General features: G+C 39.7%; 1 protein-coding gene across 4 annotated transcripts in view; it reads left to right on the forward strand.

Moving 5' to 3' along the window:
* esyt2b (extended synaptotagmin-like protein 2b) overlaps nucleotides 1–21,729 on the forward strand; it is a 200,906-nt gene that overhangs the window by 172,311 nt on the left and 6,866 nt on the right. For 2 of the 4 annotated variants that reach the window (XM_063044411.1, XM_063044413.1), the window contains 8 exons: nucleotides 184–246; nucleotides 4,259–4,333; nucleotides 6,563–6,649; nucleotides 7,306–7,455; nucleotides 12,730–13,121; nucleotides 13,813–13,911; nucleotides 16,319–16,450; nucleotides 18,916–19,021. In XM_063044411.1, coding sequence (XP_062900481.1) covers nucleotides 184–246; nucleotides 4,259–4,333; nucleotides 6,563–6,649; nucleotides 7,306–7,455; nucleotides 12,730–13,121; nucleotides 13,813–13,911; nucleotides 16,319–16,450; nucleotides 18,916–19,021 — 1,104 coding nt within the window. The remainder of the gene's footprint in view (nucleotides 1–183; nucleotides 247–4,258; nucleotides 4,334–6,562; nucleotides 6,650–7,305; nucleotides 7,456–12,729; nucleotides 13,122–13,812; nucleotides 13,912–16,318; nucleotides 16,451–18,915; nucleotides 19,022–21,729) is intronic. The other 2 variants (XM_063044412.1, XM_063044414.1) reach the window with 1 other exon arrangement.

The following is a 21,729-nucleotide window of genomic DNA, read 5'->3' on the forward strand; positions in this document are numbered from 1 at the left end:
AACTGTATTCTTTCATGTCAGTGTTTCTGCTAGAGGTCTTTCAATGCTCAAATTCTTCCCTCTCATTTCAGTTCCAAGATTTCTGTGTGGGATGTTGTGCTCATCTCTCTCTATAACAGAATGCTAATTATGCATTGCATGTGCAACTTGTTAACCCTCTGTTCATTCTTTCCTGGTACAAAGCGAAACCCTTTTGAATTTAACCCTGAACGCATGAAGAAGGCCAATATTTCCAAATCTGTGAAGGTAATCTGATGATCAAAGACCGAAGACCATAGACAGTCATATAACGATGGGAAAAAGTGGCTTGGGTTTACATTAATTGTGATATGAAGAAAATATTATGAGAAGATTACTGTTAAATGTCAGCTGATGGCATAGCATGTAACATAGTTAGCAGTAAATATTTGATCATTTTTAGTGATTAAAGCCTTTGGATCAATTCTATGAAAGCTCATTTGGGCAGAAAATGGCAAATGAAATTTTATCCAGAGAACTTTAAGGTACTGCATTTGGGAGGATGCAACAACACAGAGGAATGCAGAGCAGGGGAGGAGAATCTAAGTAAATGATAAGGTGCTATATGGTGTGTAGCAGAAAAAAGTACTCTGGAAAGTATGGATAGCATTAGAGTTGATCAGACAATTAAAAATATGGATTGGTTTCATTTATTTGGTAAAATTTTAAATATAAGAATAAGAAGATCATGTTAGAACTATGTACAAAAGCTAGACCACAACAAACATTCTGTGTCTAGATCTGGTAGACATTATAGGAAAGAAGTAATTTCAATGGAGAGGCTGCAGAGGAGTTTTCATGGTGTTGCTTGAAATGAAAATTGTAGCTGCCATTGTTTTCATTAGATCAGAGGAGGGTGAACAGAAATCATCAGCTTGCCTTAACCAGGATAGGGAGAGGATCAAATACCAGGGAAGCAGATATAAAAAATTTATACTTAACATTTATGAATATATTTCTAGGATTAGAAGATTTTAGTTATAGGTATATACCAACCTTTTTTTTGGAACAGAGAATTGAATTGAATTGACTTTATTACTTACATCCTTCATATACATGAGTAAAAACCTTTGTTATGTCTCTGTCTAAATATGTAATTTATAGAATTTATAATAAATTGTATGTACAACAGGATAGTCAATATAACATAGAAATACAGCTGTGTCAGCATGAGTTAATCAGTCTGATGGCCTGGTGGAAGAAGCTGTCCCGGAGCCTGTTGGTCCTGGCTTTTATGTTGCAGTACCGTTTCCCAGATGGTAGCAGCTGGAATAGTTTGTGGTTGGGGTGACCCGGGTCCCTAATGATCCTTCGGGCCCTTTTAACACACCTGTCGTTGTAAATGTCCTGAATCGTGGGAAGTTCACATCTACAGATGGACTGGGCTGTCCGCACCACTCTCTGCAGAGTCCTGCGACTGAGGGAAGTACAGTTTCCATACCAGGCAGTGATGCAGCCAGTTAGGATGCTCTCAATTGTGCTCCTATAGAAAGTTCTTAGGATTTGGGGACTCATACCAAACCTCTTCAACCTTCTGAGGTGAAAGAGGTGCTGTTGTGCTTTTTTCACCACATAGCTAGTATGTACGGACTAGGTGAGATCTTCGGTGATGTTTATGCCAAGGAACTTGAAGCTGTTCACCCTCTCAATCCCAGATCCATTGATGTCAATAGGGGCTAGCCTGTCTCCATTCCTCCTGTAGTCCAGACCAGTTCCTTTGTTTTTGCAACATTGAGGGAGAGGTTGTTTTCTTGACACCACTGTGTCAGGGTAATGACTTCTCTGTAGGCTGCCTCATTATTATTTGAGATTAGGCCGATCAGTGTAGTGTCGTCAGCAAATTTAATTCGCAGGTTGGAGCTGTGAGTGGTGACACAGTCGTGGGTATACAGAGAGTAAAGGAGGGGGATAAGGAAGATTCTAAGGTGTATAAATTTATTTGGGACGCATTTCCTTTTGTTGAGAGGCCAACAAGTTATCAACAATTTATAAATTCTACCTATTTATTAAATAGTAGAACTTATAGGGGGATTCTTTTCATCCAGACTATACTAGAGATTTAGAACTCACTGCCCAAAATTGTGCAGAGGAAGATATTCTTTAGTTAAATTTAATAACTGCTTAGATGTGTACTTGAACTGAAGGGGTAGGGCCCAAGATTAGGCTGTTTAATTTGATCTTGACCAGCACAGCCTTATCAGATAAATGATGATCTCCTGTGTCGTAATGTATTTCTCATCCTAATTAATTAATTGCTCCATTGGAGGGTGGATGGAACTAAATGATGGATGAGTTTGAGGTGGACAAATTCGAGGGGAAACTAAGTTGGAAGGAATTTGCATGGTGATATTAAACCATGCATTTTTTGCTCATTCGCAGGGTTTGAGGGTTTCTCTTGCCATCAGCTGATGTACCAAATTGCCTATTTGTTTACAGTGATTGCTATTCTACCACACATCTTAGGACCCTTGCACTAGAAATGATGCTATAATTGGACTGTAAATTTAGCTAAATATTTTCATTGGGCACATATTAATGTGACTTTTTGTGGTCTTCGGTTAAACCATTGTTAGTATACTAATTAACTCTGACTAAATTACTGTGCATTATGATTTTTAGGACCGAGGTGGTGGTTATATACTTCTATCTGAATTTTTAAATAAAGTACAATTAAAATTAAATTATAATGTAAAAACTACAAAGAAACCAATTGAGGAAACTCAAACTGTGGAAGTATTTTCCTAGCCTCATGGATTGACTCAAATTACATTTGTAATAACTAACTCCAGCATCTTCTTAATTATCTTGTTGAACTTTCTGGGCTCTTGCAGTTTTAAAATGATTTTTATGTTTATTGATCAAAACATTTTTTTATTTTCATTGAATATGACTAGTTCTAATGTATTTCCCAAATGAAAATAGACTCTCCTTTTATGCCATGTTCATAATTCATTGTCTGAATATACAGATGATTGATAAAAACTTATTCAGCCACAATATACAATTGGTCAATTACTTAGTCTCAGTCTGATTTCATAAATTCACCCAGATAAGAAAGTGTCATTGTATATAGTTGTAGTGATTTCAGGAGAATGGAGAAAACTGGCCGGAAAAAAAGGTGGTGGGGATATATAAAATAAGTTAGTAAACATTTCTTTCTTAATTCAGATCCATTACTAATAAAGTTAATGTGTATATTCATTTACCTTGTAAACAAAAAATTCATGATGAATATGTAAATGAAAGCCTGGCATTTTGACTGCCTTTTCCAATGGATGATAATGACATTTGTTTTTGTTAGTAACAAAATGCAGGACTTATTAGAAAGCATAATAAATAAATAATTACCTCAAACTGTACAAGAAAACATTAAATGGTACTTTTGTGAAAATGTTTGATGTTATTTTTGAGTTTATTGCTTTGTTAAGAAAAATGAATCATTTATTTATTACTGGGTTTTTTCCCCCAGCTGGTTATTTTTCTGCCAATTTCTTCTATTCTCCTGAAAATACTGGGCTCACCAGCTAAGTTTGAATGTTTGAGTAGATGGTTTGAGCTTGCCATTTTAACATCATTTTGCTAACAAATTGCCATCAGCTTTAAACGAAATCTGTTTTCTATTGAGATTCGCCATATGTAACTTTTGATTAACTACAGATTTGATAGCAGATATAATAAATGTAGTCTTGCTCCATTTCTAACTAACAGTTGAAATTTATGAGAACTGAAACTACACCAGACCTGTAAGGTAAGTGCCATTTGTCCACATTGCAGATCTGTCACTCAAGTTTAAGTTTATTTGCTAACCGATGCCTTTCATTGCAGCAGCAACAGCTGTGTAGAAGAATGAAGGACCCATTCCTCTCATCAAGTGGGGTTCCTGAATCAGCCTGCTGCTGTGAGGCCAACTTTCTTTAAAAGGATGGCCACAAATGGCTCTATTTTTTTTAAGGAAAAGTTTCAAGCTTGTTCCATAGATGTGGATGTGCCTTTGGGGAGAACTCTTTTCTTTCCCCACTGGATAAAATAAAAGGGAAAAGTATAACATTGGAAATATATTGTTTGCGTAATGGGTTCTTGAATTCTACCTATTTGCTGCCTGTTATGACCCAAATGGAAGGAGAGGAAATGTCTAACTCACTTTCAGTACTAAACAGAATAACCTGATTGTGTCAACCATAAATAGATTTTTGACATAACTTCTTCATTGACCTCCAGTATTTTTAATTTTCCATCATAGTTTGGGAAGAAAATGAACAGTGAGCCGAACCCATTTGTCCAACTGTCAGTGGGACATAACACATATGAAAGTAAGGTGAGCAGCTATTCTTCTATCGTGAGCCGAACTTTAGTGACTGGGTTTGTATTTAAATTTGTTAGGGATCATGATTTAATCAGTTTTGACCCTCTTCTCTTTGTTTTTCCATTGGCCATCTCCCATTCTACAAACCCCATTTCCAGAAAAGTTGGGATATTTTCCAAAATGCAATAAAAACAAAAATCTGTGATATGTTAATTCACGTGAACTTTTATTTAACTGACAAAAGTACAAAGAAAAGATTTTCAATAGTTTTACTGACCAACTTAATTGTATTTTGTAAACATACACAAATTTAGAATTTGATGGCTGCAACACACTCAACCAAAGTTGGAACAGAGGCATGTTTACCATTGTGTTACATCACCTTTCCTTTTAATAACACTTTTTAATCGTTTTGGAACTGAGGATACTAATTGTAGTAGATTTGCAATTGGAAATTTTGTCCATTCTTGCTTGATATTAGACTTCAGCTGCTCAACAGTCCGTGGTCTCCGTTGTCTGATTCTCCTCTTCATGATGCGCCATACATTTTCAATAGGAGATAGATCTGGTCTGGCAGCAGGCCAGTCAAGCACACGCACTCTGTGTCTACAAAGCCACGCTGTTGTAGCCCGTGCTGAATGTGGTCTGGCATTGTCCCGCTGAAATAAGCATGGACATCCCGGGAAGAGACGTCGCCTTGATGGCAGCATATGTCTCTCTAAAATCCTAATATGCGCCTCAGAGTCAATGGTACCTTCACGTACATGCAACTCACCCATGCCGTGGGCACTGATGCACCCCCATACCATCACAGATGCTGGCTTTTGCACCTTTCGCTGATAACAATCTGGATGATCGTTTTCATCTTTGGCACGGAGAACTCAACGCTCGTTTTTCCCGAAAACTAGCTGAAATGTGGACTCACCTGACCACAGCACACGGTTCCACAGTCTTTCGGTCCATCTGAGATGAGCTCGGGCCCAGAAAACTCGCCAGCGTTTCTGCATAGAGTTGAGTATGGCTTCCTCCTTGCGTAATACAGTTTCAAGTTGCATTTCTGGATGCAGCGACGGACTGTGTTGAATGACAATGGTTTTCCGAAGTACTCCCGAGCCTAGGTGGCTATAATTGTCACAGTAGCATGACTTTTCTGTGCACTTTTCAATCTTATTTTAACTCTATCCCAACTTTTGTTCAGTGTGTTGCAGCCATCAAATTCTAAATTTGTGTATATTTACAAAATACAATTAAGTTGGTCAGTAAAGCTATTGAAAATCTTTTCTTTGTACTTTTGTCAGTTAAATAAAGGTTCATGTGAATTAACATATCACAGATTTTTGATTTTATTGCATTTTGGAAAATATCCCAACTTTTCTGGAAATGGGGTTTGTACATCATCTGAAAATACTGGCTTCTGACACACCTTCTGTTGTTTCACATTTTATTGTTCAGTCCTGCCTCAGATATAAACAGCAATGAAATCTTCCTCTCCTTTGTCTCAGATCCTTCAGATCACAATTCCATTATTGCATTTCCCCCACTCAATAGCTTTTGACCTCCCTTGCTTCATTCTGAAGTTACATTACCTCTGGTACATTTCTGTTTAAATCAATGCACATTTTGCCTTGTCATCTTCCTGAGGGTTGTTTTGAGAATTGTTTCTATGGAGGGGAATAAAAAGTTGATGTTCCAGGCCAAGACCCTTCAGGACTGGAATGGAAGGGAGAAGAAAAAGAGCAAAGATTCTGGCTTCTTTCCTTTTCCTTTCCAGTCCTGACAAAGGACCTCAGCCCCAAATGACTGCTCTGCTACTTGACCTGCTGAGTTCCTCCAGCTTGTGTTACTCTGGATTTCCAACATCTGCAGAATCTGTTGTGTTTATGATGGTGGATGGGGCTATTTATGTTCAAGGAAGTAACAGGAAGGATGGGATGTTAAAAGTCTGGGCATCGATGAAGCAAATGTACTGGACAGGGCCAGGAAATTAAACCAGCGGGGGTGTCAGAAGTGATTCGGACAGTGGTCAAACTGCCAAACAACAGCACCTTTTACCAAGTTTTCCTGACAAGTGTTGGGGCTGATCAATATTAAGCAGCATTCTGCATGTAGAAATTGGGCAGCATACCCACAGATGATGCCTTACCTGCTGTGTATATCTAGCATATCTGATTTTATTTCTGTCATTCCTGTATTCTTTGTTGCTACATTATTCATCACATGGTCTTGTCTCACTATTTACAGATCCGATATCAGACCACCGAACCTGTCTGGGAGGAAGCATTTACTTTCCGTATTCACAACCCACAAATTGTGGACCTGGACATTGAGGTACTGTGCTTAAGAACAAGTTATTTTTACTATAGAATGTGACCTTTCTTCTTACAATCTGTTTAAGCATAGAGGAAAAGGATTTAAGGTGTGACAGGGGAAGTTTAAAGGATATGTACGTAATAACTTTTTATTACATGGCAAATGGCTGAATGGGGCTGATAGGGGCTGTGGTGGATGAAGATACAATAGTGATATTTAAAAGGCTTTTAGATAGACATGCAAGTATGTGGAGAATGGAGGGATGTGGATCTGTGCAGGCAGAAGAAATTTAGTTTAATTTGACACAAGCAACATGAGCCAAAGGGCCTGTCCCTATGCTACAGTTCAAATTCAAATTCAAGTTCATTATCATTTGATTGTACACATATACAACCAAACAAAACAATGTTTTCCGGGCTTTGGTGCTCCCACAAAACATATATCACACACAGTGCATAAAACAAAATGTTACCTAAAATAAGTTTATAAAATATCTGCAGTGCTGTTTGATCATTGAAAAGATGAACAGGACAAAAACTATCACCATTGATTGGAACCTATGAGGCCTGTGACACTGTGTGCACTGCCATCTTGTGACTGTGAGTACAGTTCTCTGTTCTCTGTTTTGCTCAATGATTTTAAGTCATGCTGTTTTTCTGCTTTGCCCTGTCCAGGTTAAAGATGACCATCACCAGTGCTCACTCGGTTCATTTAATCTGCCTCTGGAGAAGCTGCTGGAAGCTGAAGATCTAACTATGAACCAGCGGTTCCAATTGAACAATTCTGGTCCCAGCAGCACTCTCAAGATGAAGATAATGCTTCGAGTATGTGTAATCTGTCTCTTTGGCTCATTTAGTAAAAGGCTAAGTTCCATTTTCTGTAAGCCAAATATATTCATTCATTTAGAGACTGATTCTTGATGAAATAGAAATTCTCTTGAAGAACAGCAGAATTATTCCAAGTCAAAAAGATACATCAGAATAAGGAGTTCATCAGAATACACTCAGTGGTCAGTTTATTAGATACACCTGCTGAAGGATCTGGGCCTGAAACGTTGACTGTACTCTTTTCCGTAGATGCTGCCTGGCCTGCTGAGTTCTTCCAGCATCTTGTGTGTATTATTAGGTACATCTGTACACCTGCTTGTTAATGTAAATATGTAATGTGGCAGCAAATCAATGCATAAAAGACATGGGCAAGAGGTTCAGTGGGTGAAAATGCTTTGTTAATGAGAGAGGTCAGATGAGAATGGCCAGACTGGTACTAGCTGACAGGAAGGTGGCAAAAACTCAGGTAACCACATGTTACAACAGTGATGTGTAGAAGAGCACCTCGGGATGCACAACATGTCGTACCCTGAAGTGGATGGGCTAAAGCAGCAGAAGATCACGAACATACACTCAGTGGTCACTTTATTAGGTACAGGAGGTACCGAATAAAGTGACCACTGATGGTAGGCTGCCTGAACAATATACTAAATTTCATTTGATGACACATTTATGGCTATTCTCGTACTCTCTTGACTTGTACTCTTCCCATTGTTTGTACAATTGCACGTACGGGAAATTGCATGGATAGTTGAAATACTCGGAGAAGGAAATCACGGGGATGAGTACAGATGACAGGGAAAACAATAGTGGTCGAGAATTTACTAGTTAGGGGATCAGGCAGGTGTTTCTGCAGCCTCAGGTGTGAATCCATTATGGTATATTGTGTTGGTACCAATGATGTGGATAGAAAGAAGGGTGAGAATTTGGCAGAGTTACAGGCAGAGTTTAAGTGGCAAGGAAAGAAGTTGCAAATCAGGGCCATTTCACAATCAGGTTTATTATCACTAATATATGTCATGCAGTGTATTGTTAGTGTGGCAGCAGTACAGTGCAAAACGTAACATTACTATGTTACAATAAAAAAATAGTGGTAAAGAGGAATAATGAGGTAATGTTCATGGGTCCGTGGACTGTTTTTAAAATCTAATGGTGGAGGGGAAGAAGCTGTCTCTAAAATGCTGAGAGTGCATCTTCTCTCTGATTGTAGTATTGAAAAGTAGGCACTTCCCAGATAGATAATGACAGATACTGTACTCTCAAAGGCACTGCCTTTTGAAGACGGTGAGTACTGAAATAAGATGGAGTGTGACTGGAGAATTGGTGTAGGATTGAGGCCATAGATTTCAAAGAATTGAGATTGCTTCTGGTGAAGTTAGACCTCCACAAATGAGTTGAGTTGCACCTTAATAGGAATGCAACTCCCATCTTCATGATTGGATTTTCACAGCTAACAAGGGTCATAGTAGTTGGGTGGGAGATAAGCTTGGCTGGGAATAGAAGTTACGGGCTCAGGTGAAAGGATACTTAGGAAGGGGAAAAGGCATTGATGTAATATTACGATAAACAAAGTGCATCAGGAAGAAGAAACATAAAAGTACACCAGAGAGATGCAAAGATAAAAATAAAGGCTGTCTATCTGAATGCACCAGCTTTCATAATGACATGGATGAGTTGAGAGCACAAATACCGTTAAAAGCTGATTACCTGTAGGAACACTGGCTTCAGGGTGGCTATGGCTCTGAACTTAAAACTTGGAGAGATATGACGTTTAGGAAGGATGAGAAGAAATGAAAAGGAGGAGAGGAATCTTTGTTAGTAGTGTGATGACTCAAGTAGTGAGGAATGATTGTATATTAAGATCTGGAGTCAGTCTGAAATAGAGTAAGCAGTTGCAGGTGGCAACAAAGTATTCAATATATTATTAAAGAATATACTCAAAGCCACTCGATGTCTGGATATTATGGAATCACGAGATATTGGGATAATGATGGAAAATGGTGGTGTGTTTTCTGCAGATTGGTATCGGGGGCGGGGGGGTGTAGAGGGGAGGTAGCCTTATCTATGATACAGCATAGGAATGGGCCCTATAGCACAACTCATCCATGGTGACTGTGCTACCCTCTGAATGCAGCCTTTCCTTGTAAGCCAGGCCCCCAAGTCCAGACAATATGCTGGTAAAGTAGGAATAAATTCTAGTTAAATAATATCTAAGTATTACCTCAATATAAAGCACTGGTGAGGCCTCACTTGGAGTATTGTGAGCGGGTTTGGGTCTGTTATCTTAGAAAGGATGTGCTGAGACTAGAGAAGGTTCAGAGGAGGTTCGCAAAAATGATTCCAGGATTGAATAGCTTATCCATAAGAAGAGCATCTGATGGCTCTGGGCCTGTATTCACCAGAATTCAGAAGAATAAGGGGTGACCTCATTGAAACCTATTGCATGATAAAAGGCCTTGACAGCGTGGATGTGGAGAGGGTACTTCCTATGGTGGGAGAGTCTTAAGACCAGAGGACACAACCTCAGAATAGACAGGCATCCTTTTAGAACGGAGATGAGGAGGAATTTTTTTTAACCAGAATCTGGTGAATCTGTGGAATTTGTTGCCACAGACAGGCATGGAGGCCAAGTCTTTATGGATGTTTAAGGCAGAAGTTGATAGATTCTTGATTGGTCAGGGCATGAAGAGATACAGGGAGAAAGCAGGAGATTGGGGCTGAGAGGATAATTGGATCAGCCATGATGAAATGGCAGAGCAGACTCACTGGGCCAAATGGCCCAATTCTGCTCCTATATCTTAATGGTCTTCCAGTCTTATATCTCTTGTTAACTGTTCCTGAAATCTGCCAGCTTTACCTTGCACCCGAACACGAACTTGCAGGCTCTGAATTCTTGACATCACACTTCTAAAAGTCTACCACTTTGCAGACACTTTTGCATGAAAACAATCTCACCAAATCAACCATTGCAAGATTCCACCTAGTGCGTGAAAAATTTGCTCAGCCCGGTTCAGGACCTTAACTTGTGAGCTGGTCATATCCTTTTTCATAACTATTTTAAAACATTAGACCATAAGGCATAAGGGCATAATTAGGGCATTCAGCCCATCGAGTCTGCTCCACCATTGCATCATGGCGAATCCTGGATCCCACTCAACCCCATACACCGGCCTCTCGCCATTTCCATTGATGCCCTCACCAATCAGGAAACTATCAAATTCCGCCTTAAATATACCCATGGACATGGCCTCCACTGCAGTCTGTGGCAGTGCATTCCACAGATTCACTGCTCCCTGGCTAAAAAATTCCTCCTTGCCTCTGTTCTAAAAGGTTGCCCCTCAATTTTGAGGCCCCTTGTTTTGGATACCCCTACTGTAAGAAATGTTCTCTCCACATACACCTACATAGTCCTTTCACCATTCAGTAGATTTCAATGAGACTAGACAACGGGGTGACCCGTTAGGGCACTCTTTGAGAGAAGAATAGTGCAGTCTGATGTGAACAGAATGAACATTAAATTTTCCTGAATGCTATTGGTATCGCTTTGCTTTGGAAATTGAAGAAAACCTCAGTTTATTAAAGAAGAATGACATGTAGCAAGGCAATTATAGCTCCTCTTTGTTTAATGAAAGACACTTTTGATGGCATCATTTCTGCAAACCCTACCGGAGTTGACATGCATCCAATGTCACCTCCAACCTTGCTTGGAATTGTTTCTTCATTCCTGAAATACTTCTCTGCAAGTCAAACCTGGTTTTCTTGTACAGACCTGGTCGCAAGACTTAAGTGCCAAAGAACTAGCCCTCAGCGAATGATGAGTTCATCTACAGCTTTTGGTTTGGGTGATGTGCCCCAGTGCACAACAGGTTAATAAAGATAAGTGGTGTTGGACCTGGTTAATGAAAGGCAAGAGCCAGATCAAAGTGCCAGGGTGAAGTTACACTGAATCTCCTGTCATGAGATCAAGAAACACAAGGGATAACTTTCCCACTGCCCACATAATTGCATCCTAATCCTACCCCTTACACTAAACCTAACCCTGGCCCTCACACTCCAAGCAACCCTTGCCTACACAGCCCAACCAACTCTTGCCTACACAACCCTACACCTGGGCACTCATTTTCTACAATACAACATCATCTCCCACAACAAACCCAAGTAATACCCCCATCACTTTAGCATATTCATAACTATAAAATCTTAAAATTTGTGTAAGGAGGAGGAAGCTCCCAATAAAGACAAGTGTTGGACCTGGTTGGCGTGGGCCAGGTCAAAGTGGTAGAGTTGCATTACTCTGAATTTCATGTAGTAAGTTCAAGAAGTACAAGAGGGATAATTTTCCCACTGCCTCCTTAATTTTGCCTATGATTTTTTAAAAAAATACTATGACTCTTGCTAATTTGTGCCCCATTTAGCTTAATTCTCTTGTTATTAGTTGGGGGTACAAAGCTCGTTCTGTATTTACATAAAAGTTGCTGGTGAACGCAGCAGGCCAGGCAGCATCTCTAGGAAGAGGTGCAGTCGATGTTTCAGGCCAAGACCCTTCGTCAGGACTAACTGAAGGAAGAGTGAGTAAGGAATTTGAAAGGTGCTTGAATTTCCAGCATCTGCAGAATTCCTGTTGTCTGCATTTACATGCCATTTTATACAAAAGGTGTTTAATTCGCCACCATATAGCATTTTTAAGCGACACAGATCTGCAGAGTATCTTTGCTGCCTTCTACAAATACCTGGAAATAGAGTTCTGCTATATATTTTGAAAGAAAAGTTCAAGATTAAATAGAGATGATAATTTGACGCACTGTGGAAATTGAATTCAGACCCAAGGTGTAAAAGAATTTTTTGTCAAACTCAACCTTTGAAAAAACAGCATACTATAAAGAAGTCACTGGCTTTCCTTTTGCAATCTGTCCAAGGGAGAATTATTGTAGGATAACTGGTCTACATCTCCTTGGGCAGAATCTTATAGGGGAAAACCAGTGTTGAAATAAGTTGGTCATCTTCCTTCAGTATCATCCCTCCAAAGAAACTTTTCTACTTTCCCTTTGCAGTCCAATCATTTCTGAAATGACCCATTCTACCCATGCTCAAAATGTCTAGCGGTTTCTGTTTTATTTCGTAAACAAGTTGAATATCACAGATAATCAATTCAATTTCCTCCTTGCCAGTTGTTAATTTCAGTCCTAAATTCTTCATAGGACTTGCAGCTAAATTGTCTGTATATTTCTTGATAAGCTGTGACATAATTCTTACGTTTTGCCATTTTCATAGATACTTGCCATTGAAAAGAAAGACAAAGCTACAGATAATTCCTCAGCTCAATTAAAGAAGCAACCGTCGCAAAGCAAGGATAGCAGGAGGTCGACGCCAAAAATGCAGCCAGTCACCCCCACAGAATCGAACAAACCAGCCCTTTCTGTTCCTGCTACGGCCAGTGTCAAAAAAGATGAGAAGATGGACAAGGTGGAGATCAGCAGTACTTCTTCCCAGAGTCCCCAGAGGTCCACGAGTCTTCAACAAACTTCAATTACTCATGTCACCTCTAGTCCAACAGACTCTCCTTCACACCTTGCGGTCAAAGAATCAACCCCAAGTATCGCATCTGACATATCGCTACCCTTTGCTACACAGGAGTTACACCAGAGGCTACGTCAACTGCAGAAGTATAATCCCTACTCACTTTAACATTCGGGGGGGTTGGGGAAGGTGGAATTGCATAATTCTATCTGGCAAGCTAGCTTTAATGATCAAATCTTTGGGGTTTGTTTGCTACAATATAAATGCCCCTGAAGGAAGGATGTTTTGGGTTTATGAAACACCATGTATTTCTGTAGGAATAATGAGAGAGTGAAACATTCTAAGTTGCTACAGAAGAACTTACTGAGTTTGGGACCACATAATGATGGTTAAAACCTGGTTAAAATAGTAGCTTCGAAGAATGTATTGGTGCCAGGTTTGGAATGATTAAAATAGAAATAATGTAAATAGAAATTAGAAAGGCACACAGTCAGAGATTCAGATTTATTTATTGTAATGGTCTCCAGTGCACTTTGGGGAAGCTTCCAAAGTCTCAATGATTTGATCCCTATATCTGGATTCTCCCTCAGAAGGAACATCCTTCCACACCTATCCTGTCAAGATCCTTAAGAATATTATGTTTTTCTTTCAAACCACTTGTGTTTGACTGCATTGATATTCTTGCTAAGTAAATGTTAATGCTGTCTAATGTTATAGAACCTGGTACTCTGATCTTCTGCTTTATATATGATTTTTAACTCATGTTTTGTTTAATCATGTTGTGTTTAATCAGAATTCATTTTTCAAGTGAATATTTGTGCTGCTTTTGTGTTGTAGTGGAACAACTCTTGGCCAGTCACCACTGGGTCAGATTCAACTGACACTTCGGCACAGTTCTCAAAGAAACAAGCTGATTGTGGTTGTGCATGCTTGCCGGTAGGTAACAGAGTGTGCTAGTGATGTGCACACATTATCTATATGTGGGGTTTGTAAAGTAAACGCTTTGAAAATTTGGAATTTAGTGTGTGTGATCCACTCACTTAAGAATTAACTTTTTTTAAACAGATTCCTGTTGAATGTCTAGCTGATAAAAATCAAGAGCAACTGTCTATGTCAGGGTCCTGATATCTATATCTGAGGAAGAGAGTTCATATGCAGCTTATCTCTAACTTGGATGAAAAGAGATAAGCTGAAAATGGACTGCAAGAAGTATTTCAGTATATTTGAAATCTTCACTATAAATTTCCCTTACATTGCACTCACAATAGATGTCATTTCAGAAGGTTAGAGATTAAATTGATTTGTGTCTTAACACCGTATTGAGGAGAGGTTGCTAGGGGTTCCACAAGGGATTGCAATTTAAAAAAAAATCATTGCACAATGCTAACCAGTGGTGGGCAGTGACCAAGCAGCCCCATTAGCAATCTTGTTCATGGCCGCTCAGTCCAGTATGGCAGTGTGCAGTAGGACTGTGTTTATTTGCTTGAGTCCATTCTCAGTTTTTGACGTGAGATAAGGGAGGACAGAGGGCTGATAATTGATGAGCACTGTATTGCATAGAGGAGAGTATCATAGGCTGATAATTGGTGAGCGCTATATTGCACGGAGGGGAGGATGGTAGGCTGATGAGGGCTGTGAAGTGTGTTTTCCAGGACTGAATGGACTCTCCCAACTTAGGCTGTGACGTCAGCCTCTCCTTCCCAAATTACCTCCGAACTTTCCCTTGCGTGCCACCAACTGACTTATGGGAGTGAAGAAAATTGGAGGGAAATTTTCATTCTAAGGAAGGAATTTTTTAATGCTGTGACTCAGCTGCTGGTCTGCTGCTTTGCTGTTGTTGTAAACGTTGCAAAAGGTGGATTGTGTAGGATAGTGTGAATTGTATTGTCAAGTTTTCATATCTTTTGCAGTTTTCTCACTTATTTATTATGCCATTCTTATTATGCACAATGGACACATAAAAAGTCCATCTTTACAATGAAAACTGCTTATCAATGGACTGATGATCCAAGTTATCCTATAACATTGTGCCTAGTCTGTGGCAAACAACTTACAAATACAACAATAGCTCCAGCAAAATTGCTTTGACTACAAATCACAGCCATGTGAAGGTGCTGATTATTTGAAATGGCTATTGAAATCTCAAAACATTAAAACTTTTGTTATTAAAGTCACAGTAAAAGGGTTCAGGAAACAAGTTATTTAGTAGCAGAAGTTATTAACTAAAAAAGGAAAAGTCACACAGTTGGTGAGAACCTAATGATGCCAGCATGTAAAATTATAGTGGGTAAAATGCTGGACATGATGCAGTACGGGAAATTGAAAAGGTTTCGCTCTTAAACAGTACAATAAGTTGACGTGTTGATAACATGTCTCATGATGCTGAAGAAGTTTTGTGTGATAAACTGAAAAACAACGGCTTCTTTATCCCAGTTGATGAGTCAACAGGTTTCACCAATAAATGCCATGTTGTAGCATTTGTAAGATTTGTAAATGATGGTGAAATTCAAGGAAAACTTTTTTCTGTTGCAAAGAGTTGCCCGAAACAAGCGAAGGCCACAATATATTTAATGTTTTGTCTTCGTATCTGGAAACAAAAGGTCTATCTTGGAGGAACTGTGTTGGCATCTGTACTGATAGCCATCAATGGTTGGCTCTGTAAGAAGTTTTGTTTCTCTTGTAAAATAAAATTCGGACCTTGTCACAACACACTGCTTTAACATTGTCAGTAAATTTCCATGTTGTAAATAGCATTAATTAAAATCAATTTACAAACTTTATTTAAATTAAACCTACTGAGCATACCTTTGGAAAAATTAAATCCCATTTTGGCTTAAGTCAGTTATTTAACAAAAATTTATTATGTTTGTCTTTTGAGTTTTTAAAATTTATGAAAGAGAAAGAAGGGAATTAATTTCAAGAAGGGTAAACTAAGCTTACTACCCATTTTTTTCAAGAAAGGTTGGCTAAAATTTTATTCTCTACTCAAAGGCTCATTATTTTTGGTTTATTATATCTACAATGTACTATGAGCTGTAGATATAATAATTTTTACACAAGGGTTCCCTGAGACCTAAAAATTATTTCAAGGGTTCCTCCAGGGCAAAAAGGTTGAGAAAGGCTGGTCTATGCAGTGAACTTGAAAAAAATAAATCTGGAACCAGAAACTAAAAACCATAATATTGGTTGACGTAACATAAAAGAACCAACTTAACTAAGTGTTAAGTTTGATTAATTTAGGGCAAAGGTGTAATCTGTTGTTGCATCATTTCTGTAGTGTTAAATATAAAGAAACTGATTTAATTATTGTCTGATTAAGTTATGACCTGTTTTTCACCCGCAGTAACTTAATAGCATTTTCTGAAGATGGCTCAGATCCATATGTTCGATTATATTTGCTGCCTGACAAAAGAAGATCAGGAAGGAGAAAAACATCTGTGGTGAAACGGCAGTTAAATCCAGTCTACGATGAAACGTAGGTGGAATATCCTTTTTCATTTAGAAATATTCCAGCATTAGGCCACTGCTGTGTTGCCTGGGGATTGGTAGGCGAAGACTCAATACTGGAAATATAATTTAGATGCAATAGTACAAAAATTGCAGTACTTGTAAAAGGAAAAAAATAAGCATACCACTGTTATAACATTACTATTTTCTACAGAAAAGTGTTTGTGGTTTAAATTGTGTATATTCTTTCTACTCCGTGATCAAACTGACATGGACCGAATCCCACTAATTGGTGATGCAGGTTTCAAGCTCATGCTGCGCTGAGTTAGCTGGTCTTTGTTTACCTGAGCAGGGAAAACAAAAGAAAGAGTTAGCCAATTTTCCTGGTAGCTTTTGTACTTATACTGAAACCTGGATGATAGAATTAACCCCTGTTATGTTTACACATGAAGGCAATAAAAGTTAGAGACTGTTTGGCACTGGGGGGAAAAGGAAGGAGTCTGGAGTTAACTCTTCTTTCTTAACACACACAGTTATTCCACCCATTCTCATGTATTACTCAGGTAGGCTTTTCGACATGGGAAAAAGGGAGAGCTATTTATTCTGCTGTCAGGTTTCAACTCGGTGCAGTGAAGCAAGTGAGATCACTGTTGACCCATTGACCAAATTTCAACATAGTATAGTACACGTTACTGCAAAATACTTTGTTCAGAATTTCGCTCGTTACTTAAGTTATGTCTCTCTAACAGGATAGAATCTATATTAATGCAGTTATTGAGTTAGATAGTTATATGGGGAAAGTTAATCCCAGGAATGCCCTGTGAAGCCTGGTTACATAGAAACATAGAAAATAGGTGCAGGAGTAGGCCATTCGGCCCTTCGAGCCTGCACTGCCATTCAGTATGATCATGGCTGATCGTCCAACTCAGAACCCTGTACCTGCCTTCTCTCCATACCCCATGATCCCTTTAGCCACAAGGGCCATATCTAACTCCCTCTTAAATATCGCCAATGAACTGGCCTCAACTGTTTCCTGTGGTAGAGAATTCCACAGTTTCACCACTCTCTGTGTGAAGAAGTTTTTCCTAATCTCGGTCCTAAAAGGCTTCCCCTTTATCCTCAAACTGTGACCCCTCGTTCTGGACTTCCCCAACATCAGGAACAATCTTCCTGCATCTGGCCTGTCCAATCCCTTTAGGATTTTATACGTTTCAATAAGATCCCCCCTCAATCTTCTAAATTCCAACGAGTATAGGCCTAGTCGATCGAGTCTTTCATCATATGAAAGTCCTGCCATCCCAGGAATCAATCTGGTGAACCTTCTTTGTACTCCCTCTATGGCAAGAATGTCTTTCCTCAGATTAGGGGACCAAAACTGCACACAATACTCCAGGTGTGGTCTCACCAAGGCCTTGTACAACTGCAGTAGTACCTCCCTGCTCCTGTACCTCGAATCCTCTTGCTATGAATGCCAGCATACCATTCGCCTTTTTCACCGCCTGCTGTACCTGCATGCCCACTTTCAATGACTGGTGTATAATGACACCCAGGTCTCGTTGCACCTCCCCTTTTCCTAATCGGCCACCATTCAGATAATAATCTGTTTTCCTGTTTTTGCCGCCAAAGTGGATAGCCTCACATTTATCCACATTAAATTGCATCTGCCATAAATTTGCCCACTCACCTAACCTATCCTAGTCACCCTGCATCCTCTTAGCATCCTCCTCACAGCTAACGCTGCCACCCAGCTTCGTGTCATCCGCAAACTTGGAGATGCTGCATTTAATTCCCTCATCCAAGTCATTAATATATATTGTAAACAACTGGGGTCCCAGCACTGAGCCTTGCGGTACCCCACTAGTCACCGCCTGCCAGTCTGAAAAGGTCCCGTTTATTCCCACTTTTTGCTTCCTGTCTGCCAACCAGTTCTCTATCCACATCAATACCATACCCCCAATACCGTGTGCTTTAAGTTTGCACACCAATCTCCTGTGTGGGACCCTGTCAAGAGCCTTTTGAAAATCCAAATATACCACATCCACTGGTTCTTCCCTATCCACTCTACTAGTTACATCCTCAAAAAATTCTATGAGATTCGTCAGACATGATTTTCCTTTCACAAATCCATGCTGACTTTGTCTGATGATTTCACTGCTTTCCAAATGTGCTGTTATCACATCTTTGATAACTGACTCTCCCCACCACCGATGTTAGGCTAACCGGTCTATAATTCCCCGGTTTCTCTCTCCCTCCTTTTTTAAAAAGTGGGGTTACATTAGCCACCCTCCAATCCTCAGGAACTAGTCCAGAATCTAAAGAGTTTTGAAAAATTATCACTAATACATCCACTATTTCTTGGGCTACTTCCTTAAGCACTCTGGGATGCAGACCATCTGGCCCTGGGGATTTATCTGCCTTTAATCCCTTCAATGTGGAGTGTTTTTTGTGAATAAAACAATTTTTTAAAATATTTTTAATTTCTTTCTTTGACAGATTCGAGTTCATTGTCTCACAAGCAGAGGTACAGAAAAGGACTCTGGATGTAGCTGTAAAGAATAGTGGTGGCTTTTTATCAAGGGACAAAGGATTGCTGGGAAAGGCAAGTTTCACTGGCTCATTTCAAATCCAGAATTTTACACTCACAGAATAATTTATCTGAGATTCATAGTTTAATCAAAAACATCAGTAATTTACATTTATAAGCTCCTTTAATATCGTGAAACTTCCAGAAATTCTTTGCACATGAGCATTATCAAAAGTTTGTCACTGAACTATTAAGGTATATATAACTAAAAGCCTGGTCCAAATCAGAGAAAATTTACAACACAGGATATTTGGCCTGATTTCTCCAACTTCCAATAATGTTCCCCCTCCCCCTTCCTCTAATTAGGTTCCCCACTCTGGCCATTTAGCTCTTTTACTCACCTGCCCCTGGTATCCCCCTCCTTCCCTTTCTCCCGTGGTCCACTCTCATCTCCTGTCAGACTTCTGCTTCTCTAGCCCTTTACATTTTCCTTCTGTCACTTCCCAGCTTCTTACTTTGTACTCCCTTCCCTATCCATCTCACTTCAAAAGTTTCCTTCTAGCTTTACTCCTTTCCCTCCCCCACCTTCTTACCTGTCTTCTTCCCCCTTCCTTTCCACTCCTAATGAAGGGTCTTGACCCGAAACATCAGCTTCTCCACCCCCCCCTTAAATAATTATACAATATTTGTAGTTCTCTAATATTCCTGTGGCTAGGGAGGATTGAAAAATGATGGTCATTTTCACAGCAATTTTCTCCCTTGCTGCTTTCAACTGACTGGTTTGTATTGTGCCCAGGTGTGTGAAGTAGGAACTTCACTCCACCTAAGTGATCTTTTTGCCTCTCCTATATTTATCCTTCTAATTTAAAACATCTTTGGATTTTATTTGATTTTACTTCGAGTACTCTTCCATATTTTTGGTTGTGTATGTCTGCCACAGGCTTCCCTTTTCAGTCCTGTCTTACCCTCTGAATGGGTTATCCATGGGGCTTTAAATTTGACAATCCTATCCATTCTTTGTGGGAATATAATTAACTTGAACTTGGGGCGGAGGTGGGGATGGTGTTAAGAACAAGGATGAGAATTTTAATTTGTAGTTTTAATAATTAGTGAACTTCTGTATATCATTGGTAGAAGGACAGGATTTGGTGTAATTCAGGGGTCCCCAACCTTTTTTACACTACGGACCAGTTTAATATTGACAATATTCTTGTGGACCGGCTGACCCGCTTGGGGGGAGATGCGCGAGGTAGGGTTGCCAACGGACAAGAGTAGCAGTGAAATACGTTGTGTTTACCCCGAGAAAGACTACCATGACCATGAAGCCTTGCACGGGCACCTGTGTGTGCATACGTGTACATGATGGGTTTTTTTCTACAAATCGTTTTTGGCGATTCTGTTTGGAGGCGGGGTGGGTGGTGTTAATCACGACTGGAATATAGGTGATAAGTGGCTAATACACTCAATTTTGTTTCTAAAAGGGTTTCTCTAATGAATTTAATATTAAACACAGCGCATATTTTCCTCGCATGAATATAGTGATAAGTCAATTATCAGGGAGGACAGGGGAGCTTGAAGTAAGTGTTGAACGAACTTCCAGTAGAAGTGATAGAGGCAGGTTCGATATTATCATTTAAAGAAAAATTGGATAGGTATATGGACAGGAAAAGAATGGAGGGTTATGGGCTGAGTGCAGGTCGATGGGACTAGGTGAGAGTAGCGTTCGGCACAGACTAGAAGGGCCAAGATCGCCTGTTTCCATGCTGTAATTGTTATATGGTTATATAAGTCACTTATAAGTCAATAGCATCATCACATTTTAAGTAACGCTTGGATATTAAACACACAGCACCTATTTTCCCCGTATGAACATATAAAATCATTGCAACACACCAATATCGCTAAATCAGTGGGAGCCCTGGGCTTGTTTCCCTGCAACAAGATGGTCCTATCAAAGGGTGATGGGAAACAGCGATACTCGAAGGGGTTCCTTATGTCCAGTCCATTCTGCAATTTAGTAGTTTAGTTTTCGTTGCATTCATCGCAGAGCTATGTTGGAAATGGAAGCAATGTTTCAGTGCTTCCATGGATATCTCAGGATATTTAGCCTTGACTTTGATCCAGAATGCCGACAGAGATGTTATGTCAAACGTACTTTTCAGCCCGCCGTCACTTGCAAGCTCGGGGAGTTGATCTCCTTCCCGTGTTGAGATGGATGACGCGTGGGTAATGACCGTGCGTGCGTTCAAGCTCAGCAGTGGATGTGACAAGGAATGAGGAAAGGTGCAGTTGACTCATATCGCCAAATCATATCGTTTCCTCGCGGCCCGGTAGCACATACTTTGCGGCCCGGTGGTTGGGGACCGCTGGTGTAATACACTGAAGGGTATGCAAAGAAAATTAACCAGGGATAGAGTTTTACTTATTATGAGAGAATAGATGTTTTCCTTGGCGTGAAGAAGACTGGGGCGCAGTGGTGGGTTGTGATAGAGGTATACAAAATCATGATAGAGTAGATAGTAATAAACTTAACTCCACAGCAGAGATGGCCAAAATTAAACTAAAACAATTAGAGGAAATTTGAGCAATATATTAATCTCGAAGATGTTTGGAATTTAGAATGAATTTACTACGATGAGACTGTATCATGATATGCCAACAGGCCTGTTTTTGTACTGCATTGTTCTACTGTAGAAAACTGTAAGTAGATCTATGTCAAACATGGCATCAAATTTGTCGTGTTCTGGTTCGGTCTTAGACTGGTAACAAGGAGTAGGCCTGTG

This window comes from Mobula hypostoma, chromosome 3, assembly GCF_963921235.1.
Source record: "Mobula hypostoma chromosome 3, sMobHyp1.1, whole genome shotgun sequence".
Lineage (NCBI taxonomy): Eukaryota > Metazoa > Chordata > Chondrichthyes > Myliobatiformes > Myliobatidae > Mobula > Mobula hypostoma.